Below are 17,507 nucleotides of genomic sequence, written 5' to 3' on the forward strand. Positions count from 1 at the left end.
GGGCCATTCAGAACAAACCTAATCCTTTCAGAGAGCAGGCTCTCTAATATTTGAAGAGATGGTGTAAATTTTCTACCATGTTGGACCCTACAGCATATGCTTTGTAAGAGCAGGTGTATCTGAAAGGGATTTTATCTGAATTGCATGTGGTTTTATTCCCAGCCACCTAGAACATTACCTGGTACCTACTGTAGGCATTCACAAATATTTATAGAATGGATGAAGGCAGGCCAGATTTGGCAGTTACAGAGTATGGTTGATGGCGCAGCAAGCACATAAACAGATACCACCCTCTGATTACTTTCTCTGCATATGTCATAGTCTTATGTCACGCTGTTTCCTCTAACATGTTTTTACCAAAATCATAACCACGACGTTAGCAGATACCTATAAAAGTTGTTAGAGGCACCACCTTCAGAGAATGTGTCCAATTGCTGCTTCCACCCCATCCCCTCAACTACCTACACTCGTTTCCAGGTAGTCAACGTTCTCCTTCAGGCCAAACTCGTGGGACTAATACACCCTAAAAAGAGACTCAACTCATTCTTTATACATATCATATTTTTATAGAACCCAAGACTTGACCACCATGGAGAAATGAATTATTTTATACCAGTAACAGCTGAAGATAGACATATATATATATATATTTTAATTGATAAACTACACACCTAAGGAAAAGTAATTTTGTTGCATCTGAGACATCACCTAAGCCAAAGCACTGGGGGTGAAGCAGTGGACGAGGGGCAGCAGTGATTTTCATTGTAGACTGCAGCCCTCACAGCTCTATGGGATTAAATCAACACTAGATATGACTAGATAGTCATATATGCACTATTTAGAAACCTGGAAAGGAAGGAGCAAACTGGGACGCTAAGAAGACAGAGAAGGGCGGGCAGTCAGAGTGGAAGGACCCTTTAAATACACTGTGACCATGCCGAGAATGCCTGGACATAACGCTTCCAGTTGGGCTGCCAATCATCTTCTCTGGGACAGGAGTCGCTGTGATCTTATTTAGGACCACACTCTCCACTGTTCACCATTCCTATTTATGTCCCACTGTTTGAGAAGGCTCGGCTCTGAAGCTCCAGGGGGTCTCAGTCTCTTCACCTTTAAAATATGGGCTTGCATCACAGAGGAGTTTCTGGAACACGCTCACGGCGGGAGACCGCAGTGTGTGGAAGCGGAGCGCGGCCCCGGACTTGAGCCTTTTGGCTGAGGCTGCGCGGGCAGAGGAAGAAGGAAGGTGCCTTTGTTCCAAAAGGGCGTGGGAAGGGGGCGCACCACATGGCTAGCGCGACTCCGCAGCCTGCGGTCGCGGCGGCCACCCGCAGGTGGTCCGGCGGGGCGGCGGGGCCAGCCTGGGACTGGGGAGGCGCCCCCGCAGCCCAGACTCCTCCCGTACCCGCGGCTTACCGCCACCACACCTGCGCGCGCCCTCCCGGCCCTCTCGCGGGCGGGGGCTGAGGCGCGGGGGCGGGATTTTGGCTCGGGGGCGGGCCCCGCGCTCTCCCCGCCCCCCTCGCGCCCGCCCTCGTCCCCGCCCCCTCCCGCCTCCCTGGATCGAGCCCAGCCGCGCTGGGGGCGGCGGCCGCGGCGGTGACAGCCGCTCCCCCCGGCGGCCCGCCACGTCCCTCACGTACTGCCCGGCCGCGGCGCCGAGCGGCGACCACGCGCCGGGGGCGCGGGCTCCTCCGGCGGGCTCGGCATGAGGCTGGCGCGGCTGCTGCGCGGAGCCGCCTCGGCCGGCCCGGGCTCCGCGCTGCGCGCAGCCCGCCCCGGCGCCAGCCGCAGCCTCACCTCGGACTCGGGCTCGGGCCCGGCGCCCGAAGGTGGCATTCCGGGCCAAGTGGACTTCTACGCGCGCTTCTCGCCCTCCCCGCTCTCCATGAAGCAGTTCCTGGACTTCGGTGAGTGCACCCGGGCCTCGGGCCTTTGTGCGCGGCCCTGGCGGGGAGCGGCGGCCGGCCCGCGCTGGCCCCCTCCCCTCTCCGTGGCCCCCCTCCTCCTTAACGTCCACCCCGGCGCCTTAGGTGCTTCGTTCCTCCCGCGCGGACACATCCTTAAGCTCAGGTGCGGGCGCAGGCAGGCCGGGTAAGTAACCCGGGGCGTGTGCCTTTTTACCGTGTATTGTTGAAAAAACAAACCGGGAGGGCCGCGGGTGGAGTGACCTCCCGCCTTTCGGCGCACGTGTGCGATCCGTGCTCGCTGCCAGGCCCCTTCCGAAGAGCTCCACCGAGAGGCAAGTGTGTGGACTCCGCCGGGAGTCGTGTTCGGATTCTGCAGAGTGATGAGAAATGCTCAGTTTTGTATATGATGATTGCTTACAACTGGCGTGATGATAGGGGAAGCAGGTTATAACTTGCCCAAATGTTCCAGAGAATGTTTTCCTTGCTACTTGCTTAAGAGTTTCCACCAACAGCACATTCCTTTCAGCAGCAGCAAATAAGTCTTGAGCACGGGTAACGTGCAGAAGTGCAAGATGCTGTGGGGTTGACCGCATTTCACCCCTGTAGAAACGAGCATCCACTTTCTTCTTCCTCTTATGGGTGCTTCCTGGTTTTCTCTAGAAAGGATGCAACCGATGGCCAAGGAATTGCAAAGTTAGGTATTTAACTTTGACTTCTCATATGGGAGTGCCAAAGGGAAAAGGGAAAACTCTAATAAACTCATTAAATTTGAGTAGAAAAAGTTATCTTGTGCATTGTAAGTGCTGTTAGGTCACTAGCAGATCACTGGTGGGCTTAAAAGATACCAGCATGGCTGGCCGGTTTATCTTAAAATTGCGGCTTACAGTGGCAAATTTGTTTGACTCAAAGCCCTCGGTTTTTATTTTTACTTTAAAATGACTTTAGTGTGATTAAGGGGTGGATTGGGCCTTGTTCACAAGTAGGCCATTAAACTTTCACAAGAAAATATATTCCTCTAATGCTGTAATTCCTGCTGTTGATAATCTAGTTTTTGCTCAGATTGTCTCTTGCTAAAACAGCAAAATTAAATTAGTGAGTTTAAAATGCATTGCAGTTTAACTGCTTGCCAGAGGACATTTTACTACTGTTCTGCTTAGCATCCTGATGCAGGAGTGGAGGAAGTAGGAGTGGAGGAAGAGAAGGTTGCTTTCCAGGCATCCATAGAATAGGACCTGCGAGGGGAGAAGCTTGAAGATGGTTGCTGAACAGGCATTGGTGTTGTTTGCTTTCTGTGGCCTAGGAGCCCTTCTCTACATTTCCTCTTTACTTTTGGTAGTTAGTATGGTTCCTATGCACACATCAAAATTTCTCTGTTTCTTAGACAGGTATTCACTTCTCATAAACCTCGAGTTAGGAAACAGATTTTCTGAATGATGGCAGGTTAAATAGAATAGGCTTTTGCAGGTCCTACTGTTAATTAGACTCTGCCCCTTGCTCAGACTTGCTTGGGGTGCCTTTGTTCTAAGATGTGAGATCACAGTACGGTTGCAAGTAATGGAGATGGGGAGAGTGCCTTCATTGCTCTGCAAGGTGGTTGGAACGTCAGGAATTGGAAGGTCATTCAGGATGCCTCACAACCCTGGCGACTGGTTATCCCGTCCCTTGCCTCCTCGTCCTGTCATTATGGTGGAACTGCCACCCTTGCCAGAGAACTCCCCCTGTGTTCTCCGTGCCTCTCGGCTTCTGCTGCCTCATGGCTTCTGCTTACTTCTGTTCCCACCATGTTTGGTTTCAGGATCTGTGAATGCTTGTGAGAAGACCTCATTTATGTTTCTGCGGCAAGAGTTACCTGTTAGATTGGCAAATATAATGAAAGAAATAAGTCTTCTTCCAGATAATCTTCTCAGGACTCCCTCGGTTCAACTGGTGCAAAGCTGGTAAGATTCCCGTCTTGTGTTTGCAATTTCAGTGGAGTTGTGAACTTTACTCAAGGTTAGAGCAAATACTTTTTTTTAAATCTTCAGTGGAATCTTAAGGTAGTAGCAGCATTCCTCCTTTTTGGGCATGTGTCTGGGCTTGTCCCCTGAATCCTGGTTTCTTCCACTCCTCGGTTTTGAAAAAACCGATCAGAACGACACAGAAATACAGTAAATTTGAGAATTTTGTTATTAAATCTGCAGGAATGTTATGTTATAATATAATAAAAATATCTACCATTTGTTAATGGCTAGGGATTTATATGCGTTACCTTTAATCCCGCCAATAACCCTGCCTGGTAGGCATTATCTCTGTTTTACAGATGAGGAAACTGAGGCACCTACAGGCGAAGACCTTTGCCTAAGGCAGTACCACTCATAGTGGAGCCGGGAGTCAAACCCAGATTTGTTTGTTTCTACCATACTGTAGTCAGAATGATGAAATGTATTAAAGGGTGTAGTTTGTTCCATTGAAATATATCTTTATACATCACAAAAATTAAAATTTTTATTCTGCCGTGTTTAAACAATTAGAAGTTATTGGAATTGTATAGAAACTATGATCTCTTTTCCAAAAAACGACAGTGGAGGTATTAAGGGTGTGGATGCATGTGGCCACCTATATACAGCCTTTTTTGTTAATGTTTTTAATTTAAAAGTGTTATTCTCTTAAGCACTGTCCATTTCAAGCAAAATAGTTAGCTAGAGTTCAGTCTTAAATGAAAATAATTTAGCTGCAAGACATTTCACAATTATGGTTCATGGAGAGCCTAACTTTCCTTTTGTAGGCATTGTAGTTTGTGGGAGAAGCTGATCTAACATCAGTTTTTAAAAATAAGCAAAAACAGTATGACTGCAGTACGTATGATAATCAGATGCTGTCTGTTCCACATACGGAACAGTCATAAACGTGGTGTAACTACGCTGGAGGATAAAGGAGACATATAATTTTCTGTGGAGGCTTATTCCTGGTTTTTTAAATTCTTCTTTAAAAATAGAATATGCTGCATTTTCAAATCTGATCTGTGCCAACACGTTGTATGTACTCAGATATCTCTTGAATAAAGAGCCTAGTTTTTCTTGCCAATGAAGAGAAAAGTAAGGGTTAAAGAAAAACGGTAGACACCAGAATCACTTGACAGAGAGGCCCACTGCTTGCCAGGAACAGCTTTCCAAACCAACATATGGATTTGCAGAATCTTAGCACGCTTGCACTGGCCCTGGGTGCCTACTGAGTTAGGGCAGTTGGCAGTAGGTAAAGCGCGAACAGACGAGCCAGGGCAGACCTTACACCGTTGATGGTCGTTGAATGGCAGGGTGGTGTTTTTAGCTCCGGCCCGCCCTGCCATTGTGCCTGGTGGCGTGGCCTTGGGAAAGGCATGCCCTTGAGAAAGTCATTTGGCTTTCCTCCTGCTCCTTCCTTAACAGGTGTTTTGCTACGTTGCATTGTAAGGTAAATTAAAAACAGACATTTTCATGACTTTTGTTTTTGTTCAGTTCTGTTTAAAAGAACTATGTGGTAAATTGTAGGCTTTCAACAAATATTTGTTGATTAGACATAAACCTCTAAAATTAAGGTTTTAAAGTACAGATGTTTAAATTAGGCTGTTAGACAAAGGTAGACTGGCCTCCCCATTTTACTGAGACTAAGACAAGTTAGGTCATTTTTCCCAGAGCACACAGTTATTGATGACAGACTCAGTTCTGATGACAGTCAGTATTTATACTGCAATGTACAGGGGTAAATTTAAGAAATTGGAAAACTATTTTAGAGTATAGAACTTAAAAAAAAAAGCAGTAGGAAATCTTAAAATTCTTAAATCAAATTAGCCTATGTTTTTAGAAGAAAACATGTATTTTCTACTACTTTGTGTTGGGCGCTTTGCTCAACTATGAATGGATGTAAAACTACTAAAATCATAATTTCTGGCACTATTCTAAATTAGAAATTAAGAAATATTAAAAATGCCTTTTGAGTATTCTTACAGTATTGAACTTTAAAAGTGTAAAAGAACCAATTCGCCCTGTTGATTTGCATTTTAGGTATATCCAGAGTCTTCAGGAGCTTCTTGATTTTAAGGACAAAAGTGCTGAAGATGCTAAAACTATTGATGAGTAAGTACGCTGTTTTGACCCTATTCTGAACACAATTTTTATACTCTTTAAACATCATATAAAAATGTAGATGTATTGAGCTTAAACTGCTGTTGGGTCACTTTGGGGAAACTGATGAACTTTTTGCTTCCCACTACTCTAGAACACATAGTAGTATATTTATCTATAACAGCCCATACAGGTGAGGCAGGTGACATGAATCAGTGAATTGGGCTGGGTATACAAAATGCCTCATGTCCCTCATTGCCCTACCATAGGAAAAGACACCTTCAAGTGTGATGATCAGTGGAAATCCAGATGTGGCCTCAGTGCCACTTGGATGGTAGGGAACTGGTGAGGCCTTTTAACCTGGAGAGTACGTGCTTCTAAAGGACAGCCACCTTCAGCTCAACCTGACTGTGGCTATGCAAGAATGCTGCCCAGATCATCCGATGTTTTTGTGTGGTTAAAGAAAAGCCACAAGTCTGGATTTTTAATGTAAAATCTCCCAATTTTGAAAGATCGGCATCTAATTAAAAGTTTTTAAAGACACTGGAGGCCTATAAAAACACATCTGTGGGTTCCAGTTTGTGACCTGTGATCTCTAAGACCATCTAAGTAATGTGATCAGTTTGATAACCAGTAGTCCCCTCAGGAAGTTACCTGCTTATTCCAATGAATGTTGCTCAGAACTGAAAGACGACCTCTTTTGTTTTCCTCAGAGTCTATTCCACATTGTTTTGACTATCTTTAAAGATGATGGCAGCATTTCATTTTTTCAACACGATTTTGATCTGAAAATAGCATTAGACTTTACTCTCTGCATAGGTATGGAGCACACTTTACACGAATGATGTCCTTTAATCTTTCAAACAACTCAGTTGAGGTAATGCTGTGTGTGCACAAAGAGGTTAAGTAACTTAAAGTAGCCTTAAGGTCACGTAGCCGGCAAATGGTGGGACCAGGATTTGGACCCAAGCAGTCTTGCTTAAAAGTAAACATTATGCTGTAGAACCTTCTGAAAATGGGTAAGTCATTCAGAGCTGAGTCTAGAATATAAGGTGAGCAGCCAATCAGAATAGTACTGGTTTTGGTTTTCAAAAGAGAGAGAGGTGAAATAAACAAATGAAGGGGTGCCCAGAAATGATGAGTTGTTTGTTGTTTTTGAGGAGTTTTCTTGTTTGTATTTTGGATTAACAGTTTGGTTTTGAAGCTGATTACAAACTAGGAATTCCAAAATTGTCTTGAGTAGTGAGAGCATCATCAGAGTAAGTGAATAGTACTCAAGATGATGACTTTGAATGGGAAAGCACTCGTTCGCAAGTGTAAATTCTGATGCGTATGTTACAAGATGGATTTTATTACTTCATAATTAAGACTTCTTTCCTCTTTTATTTAGTTCTTTAACCATGCAATAATATCTTCTAAATGAGAGAAATGAAAAGGCAGGATAATTTGAAAATTTTTTCTTTTAACACAATGGTCTTACTTTTCCTCTCGCATTTTTTGAACTCATAAGATGAATGAAATTAGAATTCTTTTCTACTTTTCTGTTCTAAGTGGTTCTTTCTCTCTTTGAACCCTAGGGAATAGTTCCAAAACAGACAGGCTTTCTTGGCTCATTCATCTTCATTCCTTACAGAGCATGTGTTCCTAGAAGGAAGAGCTCTGTCTTATGCTGAATGTCCCTGGAATACCATCCTCATAGTGAGTGCTCAGATGCTCTTAGTTGATAATGGTTAAGGAAAACCCTTAACATTTTTAGGATTGTGTTTCATGGCAGCTTTACTTTTAGGAGTTCCAAGAAAATAATTAAATTTCAAAAGTTTTGTTTTGGAAGTCCTTATACTTTCATAGATTCCATGTATTTTATAGTCTGAGATATATTTTAAATAAGTGTAGGAAAACATGCACTGAAGCGCCTTTAACTGAATTGAGAATTTCTTGCCTAGTATAGTTGGTTGAACTTAGACTTTAGTATTAAATTCACTTGTCAAAATATTTGGCTGTTTTGACAGACAGGTTTGTTTAGCTTTACAGACGCTGTGATACGGATCAGGAACCGACACAATGATGTTATTCCCACGATGGCCCAGGGTGTGATTGAATACAAAGAGAGCTTCGGGGTGGATCCTGTCACCAGCCAGAATGTTCAGTACTTTCTGGATCGATTCTACATGAGTCGCATTTCAATTCGAATGTTACTCAATCAGCACTGTAAGTGTCTGGAAGTCAAGAGAAGAAGCTAAATAAAATGTGTTGGTATATTTTAAATTTATTTAGAAAGCCTCCCTTTAGTAAACATTTTATTTTACTTTTTTGCATATTAAGAAAATAAAATAGACTGCCATACAAAGGTGTTTTTATTGAATGTAAAATACTGTGTTTATGTTTAAGGAAAATATTTGTTCTACTGTTGGGTGCCATTTAGAGAAACTGTATTCACGTCTGGAAAAGGGCATTTGGTAGTTTAGCTTATTTTGTTTGGTTTTTATTTTTTATTCTTGATAGCTTTATTGTTTGGTGGGAAAGGCAAAGGAAGCCCATCTCATCGAAAACACATTGGAAGCATAAATCCGAACTGCAATGTAGTTGAAGTTATTAAAGGTAAATACTTACATTCCTCCTTTTAGAAAGGATGCAAAAATTAAAATTGTTTAGTGTTATTTTTTGCTATTAAAACAACTATTTATATCATGAGATAAAATGTTAGGAGCAAATGCATGGATTTGAAAATAACTTCATAATGTTAATTGTGTATTACGTGTGGAATGAATATTTTGTTGGTACAATGCTTTGTTAAGCAAAATATGGTGATACTATGAGAGTATCTGTTTCACTTCAAAAAAAAATTCAATTCCCCCCTCCCCACTTTCTAGTTCCCTACACTAGGAGGCATAATTCATAATAGTTGGGTTTGCTTCTTTCCATACTTTTTTCTGTTTATACTGCCTGTACTCGGACACATGCATAATTGTCGGTCTTACATTGTTGTTTTTGGAAAATGGGGTACTCTATGTATATTTTTCTACAAGTTTACAGGCATCTTACCATGTTTAGTACAGATGGATATACCCCAGGTTTTGAACGGCTATATGGACATATCAGAATAATCAGAATTAATAATCAGAATAATTCAGAATTAATCAGAATTAATCCATCCTCCTATTCAGGCACATTTAGGTTATTTTTTTTTTCTGTTACCAACACTACTGCAGTGAACATCCTTAGCTGTGTGCTGACTTTTGCTAGTGTTTTAGAGGGTAGACTCCTAGGATTGAAAACATTTAAAGTGCATATAAAATTTTGATACCTCCAGAAAGGTGTCACGCAATGAATGAGGGTATCTACTTCCTAAACCCTTACCAATTCTAAATTTTTGCTGTATCTACTGTAGATATTTTCTTATGCCTGTTGTTTTTCTTTTTACTTTGTGGTACCTTTTTTCATACAGATGTTTTTATTCTGTTGTAATCACATCTGTCATTTTTCCTTTATGGCTGTTAGGCTTTGTCATGTCATACTTAAAGAGACCTTCCGCAAACTAGGATTATTAAAGTATATTTTCTTCTCTAGAAAGTTTTAAAATTTTATTTATCAGTACTATTGCCATCTTAATGCATGACCCAAAAGTAAATTTAATGCTTTTTTTGTTTTGATTCACACTAGATGGCTATGAAAATGCTAGGCGTCTGTGTGATTTGTATTATATTAACTCTCCTGAACTAGAACTTGAAGAACTGAATGGTAAGCCTGATGTTTTTTCCTCAGTGATTCGTGTTATGATTACCTGAGAGGGAATAATTAGAAGAATTTAGATTTGTTTTAATGTAAAAGGACTTTTCATCAACTTCTTCATTGGATATGAAAGCTGAGGGAAAGCAATGATGTTAAAAAATATGTGTGTTATATATATTTAATTTAGTTGGATTCTTTCTGAAAGACATTTTGGCTTTTTCTTTCCCATTTTCCTTATTTTCAGTTGATAATATTGATTCGTTGCTTGTTTTTGATTTTCTGGTTAGTCATAGAAGAAAATTATGCCAAGAAAATTACATTTGACTTTTATATGCTCTTCAATAATGTAAAGTTTTCCCTTTAAGATTTCTACTTCCTGAGTTGTAAATCACTTTTTGTTGTTGAGGAAGTAGAAAGACTGGAGGTGTAAAAGAAGGAAGAAAGATGCTCGTCTGTTTGAGAATCTGTTTATCTCTGACCATCTTCTTTTCACCCTGAGTAGTCCCTTTTGGACAAAAAAGGTTTTAATGCTTTGGAAGGAGACTGATGAATCTCACTGTTTTTCCTAAAGGTAGGGTAGGTTGGTAGAGGGAAAAACATTTCCTAAGTTAAGATGACCCTTTAAAAAGAATAAAATTAAATAGGCTTTTACTTAGCTGTATTCTGGAACTTATAGTAAGAGAGCAGTGGAAGAAGTTACAATTGCTTGTTTTTTTTCTAGAGCCATATTAACTCTTTTGGTCCGTAATGGTACCATTCAGTAAATAAGAGTCACAATGCACAAGTGATAGTTTGGAAACCTGAACTGTAGGTTGTTTCTAGATGTCCCATCCATGTTTCCAAGGGGCAGTTTATTCAGAGGAGAGTCCAACTTACTGGTTTTATTAGAATTCTAATGGTGAGTCTTACTCCTTTGTTCTACTAAAGGTTTTATTTTACACACTATCTGCCCTCCATCCACAACTGGCTCCTATTAAATGTTTGAATGTAGGATTAGTATCCTTGATAAATTGATGCTGGCTTAAATTTATTATTCAGATCTATAGCCATAGAAATGCCTGAAACAAAACAGAAACCATTTCACCTGGGTGAAACATTTAAAAAATAGCCTTTTAAAAAAAGAATGTATTTAGGTGAGTTGGACTATGGTATTTATAGACTTTCATACTTCTCTTTGGAAAGCAAAATTCTGACCTTAAGGTTGAATTTCCTTTAAAAAGACTCACATCATAGAGAAGAATGGAAGATGAGTTGGTTAGATTGTTATGCAGGATTGCAGGAGTGACTACAGGACTCGTGTTCTCACTGTCAAAAATCTATGTGAACGGGGTTCAAACACTAGTACCGTGAAGAACTGGTGTGGCAGTTCTCTCCCAAATAATACTATCCTCCGTAGTAAATGTTTTCTTTTCATCACTACACAGTTTATTCTTAAAAATGCTTTAAGCACATCTCTCTGTACTTTTATATTTTTCTCTTCTGCTCTGTAGCAAAATCACCAGGACAACCAATACAAGTGGTTTATGTACCATCCCATCTCTATCACATGGTGTTTGAACTTTTCAAGGTTTGTAAAATAGTATTACATAACCTTTATCCATCCTTTCCTGAGGTTAGGAATCTCTGAAAGTTTCCTGCTGGGTTTTCCTCAGTTTCATTAAAAGATGTCATTTCATGTTCAGTGTCACATCACGTTCTGGAGATCAGCCTTTTGTCAACACTGATGGGCACCTCAGTGTGATGATAAAGCTCAGACTTTGGAGTCAGAGAGACCTGGCTTTGAATTCCAGTTCTGCTACTTTATGTGTGTGTGACCTTGGCCAAGTCACTCAACCCTTCTGAGCCTTAGTTTCCTCTTCTGTAAGATGAGGATAATACCTCCTAGGTTATTACGAAGACTGGGAATAACATGCTTACTGTCCAGTACAGTGGCAGCAGATTATTGGTGCTCCATAAAGTGTTTGTATTTTTACAATACAAAATATTTAGAAGAGGGCTCCTCTACTTTCCACCTTTAAAGGCCCAGAGTCCCACTGTTATATGCTTTTCTTTTTGGAGAAAGTTACTTATATTGACTTCCAGGGCTTCTGCTATTATATTTGCTCTTCACAACAAATTTCGAAAACTAGGTAAAATTATGCTAGTGATGTTGAGTACTTTTTTATTCCCCCGATAGCACACCAGCAACCCTGACTGGTAGACAGGAAAGTGAGTGATGAGGGGTGGTAGGGGTCTCTGTGACTGAAAATGACTACCCTAAATCAAGCCTGTAGTCTCTCTTACTTTAGTTACCATATCTTTGGCCAGCAGCAAACTACAAGAGAGAAGAGGTGGCCTTCAGCCTGATCTTGAAAAAGAAAAATACACTGAAACAGAGAAACTGACCGACTGTTTTAGAACAGCAAAGGTTCAAGAATGCGCTTTTGCTCTAGGACCGCGAGAACTATCTAATACCTTAGAAAAATCTTTCTGTCAAAGTGGTTAAATAAATGAACAATTGGCACCTAAAGGATTAAAACTGAATTTTTCCTTGAAATTTCAGTCACATAAAGGTCTTGTTTCCTATGATGCATAATAAAAGAAATATTACCATATATAGAAGAGGTTTTACATAATGTCAATAATAATGCTTCCATCTGGAACCCAATCTTAAATGGCCCTGGTAGAGGTGATAGGATCTCCTCCTCAGGGATCCTCAATCCTGATTGGTGTGCCAGGGCCACACGCTCTTAATTCCAAATTCAGCCCCGTCTTTTGCCTTTTTAACTGTATCTAGTCTTATCAATTTCTACTCCAATGCTACATGCCATGTTGTCTTTTAGTGCTTATGATATGTTGACATTGTGTACCCTGTATCCTTTAGAAATTGATCAAAAGAGTTTTACAATGTAAATATCCTTAGTTTCAAACTAGTGGTAAATTGGGTTAGTTTCTACATCATAATAAGACCATTGCTGTTAGTTATATTGAAAAAAATATTTTTTTAAAGCAACTTAAGACAATTAAAATGGGTCTTAAAAATAGAGATGAAACTGTTTTCAAAAATAAGATTTGCCTCTTATCTACTAAATTATCAAAGTATTTGAATAGAATTTTTGCTCTAATGTAAATAGTTAAAAGCGTTGAGATGTCTGGTTTTGGAAAATATGCAGAATTTAGTTGGAATCTTTAAATCAAAAATCTCAGGTCCTCCAAAACTGACTTAATAATGTCTTTTAAAAAGTAATTCTTTAAATCTGGTTATAAGGATTATGATTCTTTGACATTTTTCCATTGAATTAAAATTTTTAAAATTTCAAGTAGTGCATGTGTACTTGAAAATTACAGTTAGTTTTTCTCTTTCTTTAAAGCTGTATTTTTGATGTAAGGCTAATGTATTTCAGAACGCAATGAGAGCAACGATGGAACACTATGCTGACAAAGGTGTTTACCCACCTATTCAAGTCCATGTCACACTGGGTAAGGAGGATTTGACTGTGAAGGTAAGTGTTTTGTTTTTTTTAATTGATGTAAAGCATGAGCGTAATTTCCAGAAGACATAATTTTCTTAGGAGAAGGAAATCATGTCCCTAATAGCTAATAAGCACGTTGCTTCATTTGTATCGCAGATTATGGAATTATCCCTTGAGTCTGTTTCTATTCCAGTCCCTAATCCAGATGATTCAAGTTAAAGTAAATCGTGGAGACAATTTAGCAGTAATCATGAGTATCCACTTTGATAAGTAAAATTTAAAATATTTGAGTACCGAGGCCGGCCGCGTGGCTGAGTGGTTGAGTTCGTGTGCTCTGCTTTGGTGGCCTGGGGTTCGCCAGTTCAGTTCCTGGGCATGGACCTACGCACTGCTCATCAAGCCATGCTGTGGCAGCATTCCACATAGAAGAACTAGAATGACCTACAACTAGGGTATACAACCAGGTACTGGGGCTTTGGGCAGGAAAAATAAATAAATAAAATAAAATATTTGAGTATTTTAGAGTTATCTAGATAGTGTTTAATTTTTCATTTTTACGCACTGCTTTTCAATCTACTTTTATTTTGATTGTTTCACTTGATTCTCATAACAGCTTTTTAGTTAGGAGCACAGCTAATTTTATTCTTAATTTTACAGATGAGGAAACTAAGACACAATGCTTAGCTCATGATTACCTAGTGAATAAATGACATGGGACATGAAATCAGCTCCTCCAACTTGTTCCCCAGGCCTTTTCCACTACATTGTTCAGGTGGCCCAGTTTCTTAGAGTATGATGACATTTCTCTTTTTTAAATTATCATTTTAAATTTTGTTTTAAAGTAATAAATGCAGAGAGGATAAAAATCAAATGTGTCAGTTCTTGGCCGTTTGGGAGGCAGTACCCAGAGAGAATCTTTTGGTTATTTCTTCTGGGATTTATTGCTATATTTTTAAGTAGTATTCTGATATTACGATTTCTAAAATTTTAAAGTTTTAAACAGCAAATACTAGCTCTCTGTTGTGGTAGCTAAAGAGTCAGCTCTCTTGGAGCCTCCCCACCTCTTCTCCCCGACCCAGCCTCAGTTGTCATTTTCCCAATATTTAAGTTCAGACATGGAATTCTAGATTGAAAATAATCCTCTTGCAGATTTTGAAGCCATCTACTGTTCCTTTTTTTATAAGTGTGTAATTCAGTGGTTTTTAGTATATTCATAAGGTTGTGCAACCGTACCACTGTCTAATTTCAGAACATTTTCATCGCTCCCAAGAAAAACCCTAATACCCGTTAGTAGTCACTTCCCATACCCCCCCCCCCCCAACCCCCCAGTCCTTGGAAACTACTAATCTTAAAAAACCAACTTTTTGCTTTGCTTATTTTTCTTCATTGTTTTTTCTTTTCTTTATTTCATTAATTTTCACTCTAATCTTTATTATTTCCTTCCTTTTGCTTTCTCTGGAGTTAGTTTGCTCTTTTGTTAGTTTCTTAAGTGGAAGTTTAGGTTATTGATTTGAGACATTTTACAACTACAAATTTCCCTCTAAGTATTACTTTCTCTATATCCCATAAGTTTTATTTATATATATGTGTGTGTATATATATATATATATATATTTTTTTTTTTTTTAAGATTGGCCTTCAGCTAACAACTGTTGCCAATCTTTTTGTTTCTTCTTCTCCCCAATGCCCCCCAGTACATAGTTATATATTCTAGTTGTAGGTCCCTCTGGCTGTGCTATGTGGGACGCCACCTCAGCATGGCTTGATGAGAGGTGCCATGTCTGTGCCCAGGATCCAAACTGGCAAAACCCTGGGCCGCTGAAGCGGAGTGTGTAAAACTTAACCACTCCACCATGGGGCCAGCCCCCCATAAGTTTTTTCTGTTGTATTTTCATTTGACTTAACATGTGCTTTATCCTGGCGAATGTTCCATGTGTACTTGAGAAAAATGTGTATTCTGCTATTGTTGGATGGAGTGTTCTATAAATACCTCTTAGGCCTAGTTGATTTATAGTGTGTTCACATCTTCTATTTCCTTGTTGGTCTTCTGTCTAGCTGTCATATCCATTATTCAAAGTGAGATACTGAAGTCTCTAACTATGATGTTTGAATTGTCTGTTTATCCCTTCAACGCTGTCGGTTTTTGCTTTTGTGTATTTTGGAGCTCTGTTGTTAAGTGTAGATATGTTTATAATTTTATATCTTCTTGATATACAGTCAAGCCCCACATAAGGATGTTTCAGTCAACAACGGACTGCATTTATGTTGGTTGTCCCATAAAATTAGTAGCATATAGCTAGGTGTGTAGTAGGCTGTACCACCTAGGTTCGTGTCAATACACTCTATGATGTTCACACGATGACGATGCATTTCTCATAACTGTATTGGCCTTTTATCATTGTAAATGCTCTTTTTTGTCTCTAATGACAATTTTTGTCTTAAAGTATATTTTGTCTGATGTTAGTATAACCATCCCAGCTCTCTTTTGGTTTTTGTTTTTATGATGTGTCTTTTTCCAAGCTTTTACTTTCAACCTGTTTGTATCTTTAGTCTAAAGTGTGTCTCTTGTAGATAGCATGTAGTTAGGTCATGTTTTTTTAATCCATCCTACTAATGTCCACTTTTAATTAGAGTGTTCAAGCTGGTTACATTTAGCATAATTACTGTTAATGTAGGATTTAAGTTTGCCATTTGTTTTCTATATGTCTTATGTCTCTTTTTGATTCTTTATTTCTCCATGACTAATGCCTTTTTCGTTAAAATGATATTTTCTGGTGTACCATTTTAATTTCCTTCTTGTTCCTCTTATTATATTTCTTTGAGTTATTCTCTTAGTGATTGCCCTAGGATTACAATTAACATCTTTATTTATAACAATCTAGTTCAGATTAATACCAACTTAATTTCAATGGTATATACAGACTTCGTTCCTACATAGGTCCATTCCCTTCCCCTTCCCATCTTCTGTGCTGTTATTGTCATAAAACATACATCTTCATACATTGTATGCCCATCTACACAGATTTATAATTATTGCTTTGTGCAGTTGTGTTTTAAGTTAAAAAAAAACGTTACAAACAAAAACACACTTATACTATTCTTTATATTTACCTATGTAGTTACTTTTCATGGTGCTCTTTATTTTTTCATTTGGATTTGATTTACTATCTAGTGTTCTTTCATTTCAGGCTGAAAGATTCCCTTTATTATTTCTTTCTTTTTCTTTTTTTTTTTAAATTTTTTGGCAGGGGAAGATTCACCTTAAGCTAACATCTGTTGCTAATCTTCCTCCTTTTTTTTGCCTTTGTTTTTCCCCAACAAAGCCCCAGTACATAGTTGCATATAGTTGTAGGTTCCTCTGGTTCCACGTGAGCCTCCACCACACCATGGCTACTTACAGACGAGTAGTGTGGTTCTGTGCCCCGGCACTGAACCTAGGCCGCCAAAGTCGAGCGCGCCGAACTTTAACCACTAGGCCATCAGGCTGGCTCAAGATTCTCTTTATCATTTCTTGATGGGGCAGATCTACCAATGATGAACTCTCTCAGTTTTTGCTTATTTGAGACTGTCTTAATTTCTCCCTCATTTTTGAGGGGTAATTTTACTGGATGCTGAATTCTTGACTGATAGTCTTTCTTTCAGCACTTTGAATATGTTCATCCTACTGCCTTCTGGCCTCCATGGTTTCTGCTAAGAAATGCAGCTGTTAATCTTACTAGGATCCTCTATGTATGTAATGAGTCGCTTCTTTTGCTGCTTTCAAGATTGATTCTTCCTGGCTTTTGACAGTTTGATTATGATCTGTCCAGGCTGAATCTCTTTTGAGTTTATTATACTTGGAGTTTGATGAGCTTCATCTTTTTCATCAAAATTGGGAAGTTTTCAGCCATCATTTCTTCAAGTATTCTTTCTACCCTTTTCTCTCTCTCCTCTCCTTCTGGGATTCCCAATATGTGCATGTTGGTACACTTGATGAAATCCCGCAGATCTCTGAAGCTCTATTCATTTTTCCTCATTCCTTTTTTTTTTTTTTTTTTTGAGGAAGATTAGCCCTCAGCTAACATCTGCTGCCAATCCTCCTCTTTTTGCTGAGAAAGACTGGCCCTGAGCTAACATCCATGCCCATCTTCCTCTACTTTATATGCAGGATGCCTGCCACACCATGGCTTGATAAGCAGTGCCTAGGTCTGCACTCAGGGTCCAAACTGGCGAACCCTGGGCTGCTAAAGCAGAACGTGTGAACTTAACCTCTGTGCCACCAGGCTGGCCCCTTCACTTCCTTTTGTCTTTATGTTTCTCACACTGGATAATTTCAATTGACTTGTTTTCACTGTGGC

General features: G+C 39.6%; 1 protein-coding gene across 2 annotated transcripts in view; it reads left to right on the plus strand.

Moving 5' to 3' along the window:
• The first annotated feature begins 1,526 nt into the window (after positions 1–1,526).
• PDK1 (pyruvate dehydrogenase kinase 1) overlaps positions 1,527–17,507 on the plus strand; it is a 30,216-nt gene continuing 14,235 nt past the window's right edge. The window contains exons 1-8 of one of the 2 annotated variants that reach the window (XM_070581558.1): positions 1,527–1,910; positions 3,706–3,847; positions 5,930–6,001; positions 8,013–8,197; positions 8,492–8,587; positions 9,650–9,727; positions 11,209–11,285; positions 13,102–13,200. In XM_070581558.1, coding sequence (XP_070437659.1) covers positions 1,709–1,910; positions 3,706–3,847; positions 5,930–6,001; positions 8,013–8,197; positions 8,492–8,587; positions 9,650–9,727; positions 11,209–11,285; positions 13,102–13,200 — 951 coding nt within the window. In that variant the 5' untranslated portion in view covers positions 1,527–1,708. Of the gene's footprint in view, positions 2,095–3,705; positions 3,848–5,929; positions 6,002–8,012; positions 8,198–8,491; positions 8,588–9,649; positions 9,728–11,208; positions 11,286–13,101; positions 13,201–17,507 lie in introns of both variants that reach the window. The other variant, XM_070581559.1, reaches the window with a different exon arrangement.

The sequence above is a fragment of the Equus przewalskii genome, chromosome 17 (assembly GCF_037783145.1).
Source record: "Equus przewalskii isolate Varuska chromosome 17, EquPr2, whole genome shotgun sequence".
NCBI lineage: Eukaryota > Metazoa > Chordata > Mammalia > Perissodactyla > Equidae > Equus > Equus przewalskii.